The sequence below is a fragment of the Schistocerca gregaria genome, chromosome 1 (genome assembly GCF_023897955.1).
Source record: "Schistocerca gregaria isolate iqSchGreg1 chromosome 1, iqSchGreg1.2, whole genome shotgun sequence".
Taxonomy (NCBI): Eukaryota; Metazoa; Arthropoda; class Insecta; order Orthoptera; family Acrididae; genus Schistocerca; species Schistocerca gregaria.
In genome coordinates, this window is record NC_064920.1 from 1076387665 (window position 1) to 1076399671 (window position 12007).

At 39.8% G+C, this 12007-nt stretch overlaps 1 protein-coding gene across 3 annotated transcripts in view; it reads right to left on the bottom strand.

Annotated features, from left to right (window-relative positions):
- Positions 1 to 7012: 7012 nt before the first annotated feature.
- The window catches only part of LOC126281729 (caspase-1-like), a 161569-nt gene continuing 156574 nt past the window's right edge, over positions 7013 to 12007 (bottom strand). For all 3 annotated transcript variants that reach the window (XM_049980916.1, XM_049980912.1, XM_049980925.1), the window contains one exon: positions 7013 to 7360. In XM_049980916.1, the coding sequence (XP_049836873.1) occupies positions 7089 to 7360 (272 nt within the window). In that variant the 3' untranslated portion in view covers positions 7013 to 7088. The remainder of the gene's footprint in view (positions 7361 to 12007) is intronic.

Below are 12007 nucleotides of genomic sequence, written 5' to 3' on the forward strand. Positions count from 1 at the left end.
TTCACCGGATATCTGGTTGAACAATCCTTCCATGCGTGTTCCAGGATTCACACTCCCCAGACAGCAGTGGAGAACCATTAACCGCATCTGAACAGGACAAGGGAGCTGCGGATATCTAAAGAGCAAATGGGGGTGGGTAACATCTCCATATTGTGACTGTGGAGCAGCTCTGCAAGCAATTAATCACATTGTTGGTGAATGACCGAAACGATCTTTTGGGGGATCAATAAATGACATCAACCTTGCATTACCTGAAGGGCTCAACTGGATTAACAAATTGTACTTAGAAACCTAAGAACTTGTGTAATGTGTAGATAATTTAGCTTAATACTTCGAACATTTGATTCTGGACATGTATTTTGCTTATCATTTCTTACACTGTATACTCTTAAAATTATTTATTTGATTCAAGCTCTGTATCATCATACAATAAATAAATAAATTGTTAACACTTACTGTGAAAGGAAAAGCATCAACTGCGTTGCGCAATTAAAAATGGATTCAAGTTATTGTATGTCTCATTCCGTTATTGTTAGCACTAAGAAATATATTAATTAATGTTTGAATGATTGTAAATGTGGGAAAGTGGCGTTGAAAGTGTCTTGACAAATGAAAAATGGAAAGATTGGTCATTGGTCAGGCATTTCATTTTATATATGTGGAGTGAATTACGTTAATCGCTGAGGAACTACACTCCAAGAATTTACTTGTACTATATTATAGTAATATATTTGTTATTCAAAATCTGTAAATGTCAATATAAATTGCAGAGACTAGTGGCATACCACTTAAAAATTTTGTACTAGTGTGATTTTAGTGATATATTATCAGAGAACAAGTTAAAATTACAATATGAGATTTAAGACATGAAATGTTTAAGTATAAATAGTTGGAATTTTGCTGAATTAAAATATTCTATTCAAAGCAGTCAATTACACAATATATATGATGGTCATAAGGAGTGGAGGAATGAGCCACATTTGAGATTTTTTGAATGAAGAACTTTTTACATGTTCTCCATTGTAATACTGTCACCACTGACGAACTTATTGCTGTCCTACAGCCATCACTCTGCTTGGTTTCACCGCAATGGGAGAAATAGTAAACTACAGTGGGACTTCGTTCAAATCGTATCTTACTTGAAAACTACATGGGATCATTTTCTCCGATGCTGCAGAATTTGCGAGTTTCCCATCTCAGAACAATTAGAATTCTGAAGAACTATACTATTTAGAATTCCACATATATTACCACTAAACACATTTGTCTTATGGGAAATATCACAATGTGTTCTTCTTCCTGTCTTACAGCTATTCGTGCTCTGCTTTCTGCCATAAGAAACTTGTTTTTTGTCTTTATGTACATGAGGGTTTCTTTGCTTGCCATAGGATATTTTGCACTTTGTTACAACTCTTGTGTTTCACATGTTCTGAACATTCTGTTACTGAATAGAAGGATGTTAGTATTTTACTAAAAACTGAGAATGAAGGAATAATTTTTATCTTGTTGTGAATTATGCTGTAAATTTATAACGCATAGTTTGCAATGGAAGTTTCAAAAGCTGATATTATTGACTGGTCATGCAATTTTAGTCGTGGCGTATGTTCTCAACTATTGAAGTTTTTATTTGTGTATGCTAGAGATTGAACAACATCAACAATGTATGGTCGAGGGAGGAAAGATGGGTTTTAATAAAACTAACGTAGCAATTATATGTCAGTCCATTTTCATAAACAGTGTGATACACTAAGGACCCATATCACGATGAGAAGCATGTTCTACATCTACATCTACATCTACATGACTACTCTGTAATTCACATTTAAGTGCTTGGCAGAGGGTTCATCGAACCACAATCATACTATCTCTCTACTATTCCACTCCCGTACAGCGCGCGGGAAAAACGAACACCTAAACCTTTCTGTTCGAGCTCTGATTTCTCTTATTTTATTTTGATGCTCATTCCTACCTATGCAGGTTGCGCTCAACAAAATATTTTCGCATTCGGAAGAGAAAGTTAGTGACTGAAATTTCGTAAATAGATCTCGCCGCGATGAAAAACGTCTTTGCTTTAATGACTTCCATCCCAACTCGTGTATCATATCTGCCACACTCTCTCCCCTATAACGTGATAATACAAAACGAGCTGCCCTTTTTTGCACCCTTTCGATGTCCTCCGTCAATCCCACCTGGTAAGGATCCCACACTGCGCAGCAATATTCTAACAGAGGACGAACGAGTGTAGTGTAAGCTGTCTCTTTAGTGGACTTGTTGCATCTTCTAAGTGTCCTGCCAATGAAACGCAACCTTTGGCTCGCCTTCCCGACAATATTATCTATGTGGTCCTTCCAACTGAAGTTGTTCGTAATTTTAACACCCAGGTACTTAGTTGAATTGACAGCCTTGAGAATTGTACTATTTATCGAGTAATCGAATTCCAACGGATTTCTTTTGGAAATGTTCCGCATGATGCAACAGTTTGTTTCTGAACGTGCACCTCCCACGATGGAAACTATGTCCAGTGTGCGTCCCGATCAGAAACAATTCCGGGTGAGTACGGCTGAAAAAGTGAGTCTGTGGGGCGACGTGTGGAAAATTTATTTCCTTTGTATAGTTGCTGTTGTCAACACAGGCTGTCTAACTACAATGTTCGCAAGCAGAAAGTGATTAGCAAAAACGTGATGCCTGCTATTAAAGTTCACTGTATCCACTCTGATGGAGAAATAAAATTATTGATCATTGAAGTTCATTACTCTGAGGATTTAGGATGATGTCTGGAATTCACAGAAAATGCAATTTTCTATAACAATTTTCAGTATATTCTGAAAACGATAAAGAGTAAAATTCGAAACAAGTGATTATCCAAGTAATGCTACTATCAGTTATTGTACTGTCAGAGCTGTTACCTGTACACAGGTACGTATTTGTAATGAAATTCTGATGTGGCTAGGTTTAATACTTTTGGCGAGAGAATTATTTTAGTTGCACTGCACGCAATAGATGAGCTCTGAACTTGCCCTTTGGAGAGATGCTACAGCTATAGTTTTATAGCTACCTTTTGAAAACTTCTCACATCTTTGTTACTACAGCGTATCTCCATTCTACCTAAATATGAAAATCGTAGCTATATCTAATCACTTACTTAAAATATCTTGCTTCCGTACTTTTAGGACACAAAAACAGAAAATCATGAATTTCAACCAAAATATTACTTTGTGAGATCCAGCATGCTGTTCTCATTAAATTACAGTGAAAAAGGAATCCGAATATAAATTTTGACATTTCTAGCTCCTTCCTGTACTGCCGATGATTTTTACATAAAATGTCCAAATTTCTAAAACTGTTAAAGTTATTAAACTGAAACTTAACACATTATTATTTTAGCATCACTCCTGACATCTATTGACTTTTCAGATTATTTACTTTACTTAAAGGTACTGCATAACATTCGTGATGTCATAGCTAGTTAGAGCGGACTAGGCTGGCACACAATGGAAAGCATAAGAATTCTATATGGCGTGAGTAGGTTGCTTCCCTGCAAGCCGATGGGCTTTAATAAAAGTAACGTAGAAATTATATGCGAGTCCATTTTCATAAACAAACAGCGTGATACACTAAGGACACATATCACGATGAGAAGCATGTTCCGCGAGATGCACCAGTTTGCTTCTGAGCGTGCACCACCCACGATGAAAACTATGTCTGGTGTGTGTCCCGATGAGGAACAAGTATCGAGTGAGGATGCCTTAAGAGTGAGCATCACTCCTGCTGATTGTTGTGTCTTATTGGATTGGTATGTAAGTTCGTTGAGTTTTTCCATCTTTTTAATATACGAAACAAATAAACATAACAGAGACTTTAGTGATTAATAATATATCCTCCATCACTATTTACAACAGTCTGCCAATGCTGCGGCAACTTTTCGATTCTACAACGGTACAAGTCACATGGTTTCGAAGCGAACATCTCGTCGAGCTACGTTCGGAGCCCATTTTGATTTGGAAACGAAATTTTTTGAAAGGTGTTCGATAGAGACCGGAGAAGATTAAAACCCAAGGGCGCAAGATCAGCTGAAGAAGGTGGGTGTGGAATGACTTCCCAACATAGCTCCTTTGTGTTTTTGTCAGTCTAACAGAATGGGCGTTATCGTGGAGTGGTTTCACTTTACGCAGTCGTACTGGTCGTTGTTCTTGGTCTGAGTCAGCAAGACGTCCCAGTTGTTGACAATAAATGTCAGCTATGATGGTTACACCTCGTGAAAGCAATTCGTAGTACACTCTGCTGTCGCTGTTCTATAGATGCATAAAATTATCTTTCGTAGATGCACGCAGATCCTTTTGGGCGGAGTTGCTGGTTTGTTTGTCCTCAACAAATGATTCAGATGGCTCTGAACACTATGGGACTTAACATCTGAGGTCATCAGTCCCCTAGAACTTAGAACTACTTGAACCTAACTAACCTCAGGACATCATACACATCCATGACCGAGGCAGCATTCGAACCTGCGACCGTAGCAGCAGTGCGGTTCCGGACTGAAGCGCATAGAACCGCTCGGCCACAGCTGCCGGCTTGTCCTCAACCATTCCTTTCTCTGCCTTACGCTAGCATGAAGATTCAGTTCCCCATCGCCAGTAACGATACCGGATAGGTATGTTGTTGTTGTTGTGGTCTTCAGTCCTGAGGCTGGTTTGATGCAGCTCCCCATGCTACTCACGGGATAGGGATGGTCGGTGTTATTGACAAGCCAGCTGATGACGAACAAGTAGAGATGCACTAAGGCAACAAATTGTTTTTTGTGATTTTGGCTTAGAGCATGCGATACCCATACACCCGATTTTTGAACCGGCAGAAGTCACACAGTGGTGGAATGATCACTATTAATCACATTTTGCAGTTCTAGATTGTATTGATGTGCATCACTGTAGATTAAGTAAATGTGCTTAAACGACCTTAGTCAAACGCTGAAGGTGGAAAGTCACAAATGTCAAAAACGATCCTCCTTAATTCGAGAAAACCATTTTATTGCCGTACACTATCCACAGGTATTATCCCCATGCCCAGCGCAAATCTTTCTGGCTTCCTCCACTGCTGTCACCCTCTATTGAACTCAAACAGAAAAAAAAAAATGTCAGAGGTGTTCCTATTTCTGCACTTGGCACTCTATTTCCTAACGTCGGTAGTTCCCCACACTACTCCGAATGACAGAATGACAATATGTAAACTGAACAGCAACAGTGAATTACAAATAAGAAAATGCCAATCGATAAATAAATCCATAGCAACCATGATACTAACATGCACAACAAAAACGCTACGAATTTATGCACCAACCTAAAACATAGAAGGAATGATAAACGACCATGGATAGACTGAACGTATTTTCGTGTTAATTCCATTCAAATGCTCTTCCAGATCTCTTCGGCGTCTCTAAAAGACTGATAACGTTTTCAGGGAACCTAAAGGATTTTATTCCCTCTCCCAGACCTTTAATTCCTTTGGTAAAACCGTTACAAACTGTAAAATACATCGTAATTTTGAGCTTATTTTAGTATCAAACTGTCTTTTTGAAGTAAAAGCATTTTACATGACAGTCAGGAATAAGTATATGAAGATTTTAACTTGTAGACTATACTAAACCAAATCAAATTTCTGAATGATATTGATGAGAAAGTGGTATGGCAGGCAATGCATTGCAGGATTGTGACTGTACTGGAATTCAAAATGACAACAAGTTGGCTGAAACATTGATTAATGTAGTCACATAACATTGGTAATCAGAATCATTCGAAGCAGACATTATCATTTATATAGATCCTATTAGATTAGATTAGATTAGTACTCATTCCATAGATCATGAATACGATACTTCCTAATGATGTGGAATGTGTCAGGTTAATAAAAGGTGTCTATACCAGATATTGCATTACACAAAATATTACATGACACTTAAAATTTTTAATTTTAATTTTTTTTTTGTGGGGGTTGGGGAAATTACCCACCTACTATATACAAAAATTCATCTAATGAGTAGAAGGAGTTGTCATTAAGAAATTCTTTTAATTTCCTTTTAAATGCTATACGGCTATCTGTCAGATTTTTGATGGTATTAGGAAGTGACCCAAGACTTCTGTGGCGGCATAATTACCCCCTGCTGAGCCAAAGTTAGATTTGACATTGAGTAGTGAAGATCAACCTTTCTCGTAGTGTTGTGGCCATGTACACTGCTATTACTTTTTAATTCGTTCGGATTGTTAATAACAAATTTCATAAGTGAATATACAGATTGTGAGGCTACAGTGAATATCTCTAGCTCTTTAAATAAGTGTCTGCAGGATGATCTTGGATGAGCTCCAGCAATTATTCTGATTACACACTTTGTGCTATGAACGCTCTTTTACTCAATGATGAATTACCCCAGAATATGATGCTATACGAAAGCAGAGAATGAAAATAGGCGTGGAAAGCTAATTTACTGAGATGGACATCGCCAAAATTTGCAGTGACCGTAATAGCATAAGTAGCTGAACTCGAACGTTTCGTCAGATCCTTAATGTGCCTTTTCCAGTTCAACCGCTCACCAATGCATACACCTAGAAATTTTGAATATTCTACCTTACCTATCGATTTCTGATCGAAGTCTATATTTATCAATGGTGTCATTTCATTTACTGTGAGGAACTGCTTATACTGTGTTTTGTCGAAGTTTAATGAGAGCCCATTTGCAGAGAACCACTTAATGATTTTCTTGAAAACATCGCTTACAATTTCACCAGTTAATTCTTGTCTGTTGGGTGTGATAGCTATACTTTTATCATCGGCAAAAAGTACCAGCTTTGCATCTCCGTGAATATATAATGGCAAGTCACTAATATATATTAAGAACAGCAGAGGACCCAGGACCGAACCTTGCGGCACCCCATTCTTGATTGTTCCCCAGTATTTGAAATCACCAGTTTTTTGCATATCCATCAGCAAAAGGAACGAAAATATTGGAACAATTACACCATGACAATATAATCAGAAATTTTTATTTAAGTTAAACACTTAGTTCCAAGAAAATCAGACGAAAGAAAAGATGGAAGTTAGAGTTATTCCACATTAGGCAAGGCGTCCGGGGCAGCTACAACAGGCGGCCACAGGTGTACCCGGCGTGTGAGGGAGGAGATGAAACAGGGACCCTGCACCAAGCCGTCCATACACGGCTCGGACGGGTCGGTGGAGCGGTTGTCCTGGCCCACGATGCGGTTGACGTCGGTTAGCAGCGACACAACGTCCTTGTCGCCCGCATGCTCTCTCAGCTGAGTACACAGCGTCTGGATGAACCACGAGCCTTTAGTGAGATGGCGGAAGGAGTACATACCTGCGAAATCACAAAATCACCGACGGAAGCGTGAGGCAGGTGCAAGTAACTGCGACATCACAAAATCACCGACTTAAGTGTGAGTCAGGTGCGTGTCACGCTACTTAAACATATTGTGCTTGCTATTTCAACAGGCAGAATGAAATTCACAGAGCAATAAATTGCACATTTTACATAATTTAATGACTGACAAAATACAAATAATTTCATATTTATGCGAAATAATATGTGATTTCCGGTGCAAAAATTTTGGAAGGAAGTGCAGAAGAGGTGCAGAAATAAACTAAAAACCAGGAAATAATGAGGAATTAGTACTGTGTCCTTCCACCTCGACGTTGTAACATTTGTTTCAGCTGTTTTCACATACTTTGTACAAGCTTCTGTAAGTTCGAAATACTTAGATTTTTCCGTTCTTCTTGCAGTCTTCTCCTGACGTCTTGTTTGGACCGTAGGGCGACTTTTCCAATATTTCTTTCTAAAGCATCCCATACATTCTCTATAGGATACGTGTCCGGACTTTGTGGAGGAGGATTACATCTTTCGGACAGTCATACAGGAGCCACAACCGTACAAATATAGGCGGTATGTTTGGGGTCCTTGCCCTTATAAAATTTGAAACAGTTTCCAGTTCCCATATTTTCTGCGCTCTTCTTCAAATTGTTCCTTAGAATCTGCAGGTGTACATGTTTATCGGTTGTTACGTCAATGAAGACCAGCTCACTCACTCCCTGGGCCGACACACAACTCCAAACCATAACTGGCACCTGCCATATTTCACTGTGGATTGCACATTTTTTTCCTTCCAGCTCTTTGTTGGGCTGCCGCCGGGCCGTTATTCGTCCATCGGGCGCTGATATGTTAAACTTTTGATTCATCCAAAAAAATTACTTGATTCCAACTCTCCATGATCTTGTTGATGTGTTTCCTTGCCAATAGCCGCCTCTTCTTTCTACTGGCAAGACTGATGTAACGCTTCCTTCTTGCAATTCGCCTCTGGTAATTTTCTCTGTTCAGTACTCGTCTGGTTGTGCTACGACTGGCCATCTCCCCAAACCCTTCCTCAGCCTGAATGGCAATTTGTGTAGCTGTGATTCGTGGATCTTGCTTAGCCTTCTGCACTGTTGCCCTCTCTTCCGTCCTCACAAATATCGTTCGACGGCCTGTCCGTGGCAGATTTTCTATCCTGTCTTTATATTTATGTCGACGGACGATCTTCCCTACAGTACTTTTCCTCATAGTCAGTAGCGTTGGTATTTCTTTGCGTGTTCTTTCCTTTTCGTCGTGGAATATTAGTAACTGTTCAAAACTGCTGTTTTTACCTCTATGTACCATTGTGTACAAACACACTTGTGTTACTTTTGAGCTCTAGACATCGCAGGAAGTAACGAATAACAGATATGCACACTGGCGCTCTGTTGCCAACATTTGTCCCAAAACTTTTGAAGTACAGAGTTTCATAACATGCAGTAAGAAATGGGCCTTTTCTGCTGTAAACAAGCAAATATACGTGATTGCAGCTGGCCGCGGTGGTCTTGCGCTTCTAGGCGCTGCAGTCCGGAACCGTGGGACTGCTACGGTCGCAGGTTCGAATCCTGCCTCGGGCATGGATGTGTGTGATGTCCTTAGGTTAGTTAGGTTTAAGTAGTTCTAAGTTCTAGGGGACTGATGACCTAATATGTTAAGTCCCATAGTGCTCAGAGCCATTTGAACGTGATTGCATTTTCCATCGCCTATAGTCACATGCACGACTTTCCGACGTACATCTTTATTTCACTATTAACTACCCTAAATTCTTTAATACCCAGACATACTGTGAACACCGTTTGTCCCAAAACTTATGAGAGGCACTGTACTTGACTTTTAAGCCTGGGCGGCAAAGAACCTGGCTCACGCGCCGTGCCCTGACACGAGTGCCATAGTTCTCAACCTGGCCGGAACATTTCCCACACCGCCACGCTACGCTGTCTGACCGCTAGGAGAGGGAGGGGGGGGACTGCGTGAAGTCAATTTGAATGGCAGTCCAGTCGCACTGCATACGACTTGGTTATATATCTCACATTTCTCAACGACATGGCTACAAAAATTAAATTTTCAGTGTTATTTAATTATTTTTGGCGCGCCGAAGACATCAGATACGAACTGTCGGCTTACGGACAGACTCAGACAATATCACAGATTTTCGCACTCAGGTTGCCACGTAATGGTTATTTATTTGGTGTCATGATCGAAAATACGTTTTTCATACACATGTTTTGATCCAAATATTGTATCATATTTGCAGCCCCATTATGGAGACGTGGAAACTCTGCCTCAAGAAAACAATGTAGAGGCTCTAAACGATGTTAACATTAAGGATATTTGTCTCCAAAACGGGAATTACCTTGCAGATCAAACAGTTGCATATGAACACCCACCTCGGCGCTTTCAACTGAAACAGTAAACGGTCCAAAAACAGCTTGAACCAGATATAAGACTAGTGTCCTCAAAACGCTTAGGAAACTATCCTTACAATTCTTTTAAGGTCACAATGAATTCTTCGAACCTCGCGTTCCTTAATGCCAACGAGCATAGGGGAGAGGTCTGTCTTTGTCCGAATGTGTCCCTTCTGCGACACTGTTTTCTTTTAATTGCATCCCCATCAAATCAGAGAGAAGTTACGTTGTAATATTTTACTGTGGGCAATGTGCAGTCAAGTCCACTTAAAATCTGAAGTCTCCAATCCAGTTCGGATGTTCTTATTTTCTTTCCTGCAATTCTTTTTCCTTAATAAAAATATCAATAGTGGCTTCTAAATCGGAATATCGTTCCAAGGGTGCCTCTTGGAACATGCTTTTCAGTAATATATGGAGTCTCCATAATTTTCATTCACTTCTATTAAAAACGGTTGGAGCTGACAATGGAATAATGCATACGACTTCAGAAATTTTACTGTTCATACCTCCAATTTCTTCAAGTGCTCCATGCCTGCAAGTTTATCACATAGCGCTTCTTTATGTGCAGAACAATGACTACAGTCTGTACATTGTTGTAAGTTTTTGTTCTTTCATTGTCTACCAAGTATTTACATTTTTCCTGCAAGGAAATGTAACAACGTTTCATAGCAAATGTGCAGTACCCATCAGTTATGGGAACTGAGAATTCTCGCCCCTCTGTTCTGTCGTTCCTATTCGTTTTAAAGGCTTTTGATGATAGCCACTGGATCTGTGAACGTCCTTCATACGACAAACAAGTAGCGAAGGGTGAACAAGGCTGACACTACGATTTTGCCGTACTCAGAGAATTGTGTCGACCGAAAAATGCCGTACTGCAATGCTAAGTGAAACGTGGTGCGGTTTTGGGTACTTCCGAGAAGTATGGAGCAAAGTGGACGCGTGAAGTTTTGCAGTAAGTGCGCCCCCACCCCATATAGCCCGTCATCTGATGGACAAATGAAAGAATGTCCTCGATATAAAGCCCATCATAACCCAGGTCAATGTAAGTGTGTCCTCACTACGAGGCGTGTTGTGATGGATCACAGAAATCACAAGATGCATAATATCACAAACGAAAGTATGCCTTCACTATTGGATCTGTTATGCAACAGACCAATGAAAGCATGCTCACACTAGAGCCCTCACACGGTAGATAAGGTGCCTCAAAGTGTGTACTCAGCGCAAGGCCCATAAAACCACCGACCAATGTAAGCATGCCTTCGATACAAAGCCTGTCACATCTGGCACATGAGGGATCAATGAAAGTTGTGAGGTTCTCATATTTTTCTGCTACTGTAAATTTTTTTCCTGTGTTAGAACAAGGACGAATGAGCGAACTCCAAGAGTTGCGAATAAGATCCTTGTCTCTGTGTTTAATTTTATCTGTGATTGACGTACGTCTTAGTTGCGGCATAGTAGCGAGCAGTTTGTGAAGACATCGTTATTTGCGATAGATATGTATTTACCATGTTTTTTTTCTTTTCTCCGTCTGTTCATATCTCTTTGATGTTGTAGCTCATTTTTTGTTTGTCCTGTAAAATAGAGATAAAAGTTGTTTTCTAGATGTAATATGTAACTGGAAAGAATTTCTTTTTTGTAAGTAGATAAATATGTTTAGAGTTTATTGATTGTGGAAAGCTTTAATTTTTTTTGTTTATCGTTTACAGGAATACGTTTGGTAGAAAATAGTTGTGTAAAGATATATATAATTTACTTTGATGTTGTATAAACTGTAGGCGAGAGTATTGAGAGAGAGCAATATCGATAGTCGATCGAACAAAGGGGGTGTGTGTTGCTGGGTAGCTAGAGAGGCGAACACCTGTTTTACTGTGGGAGTCGCGACTTTTACGAGCTGGTGAAGATTGAGTTTAGTGGCAAGCGATGTACGTTTTTATTGACTGTTTTATGCCAGGACGTGATATGATAATGGTGAGAGTAGAAACTGGGCGAAGTAAATACTGAGACTGTGCCGTGAGAGGAAGTAACTATGACAATGCAACCGAGAATGGACGGTATTGTAGCTCTGTGTCTGTGAATTGAACTGCGCTTGTACTTTGACAGTGTTTTCGTACACTCAAGTACTGTCAACTTACGTATTTATGGCGGGCGCCCTTGTCCAAGTAGCATAACATTACAATACTTCTGGTAAATCAGTAACAGTCGTTCTGAACTCAAG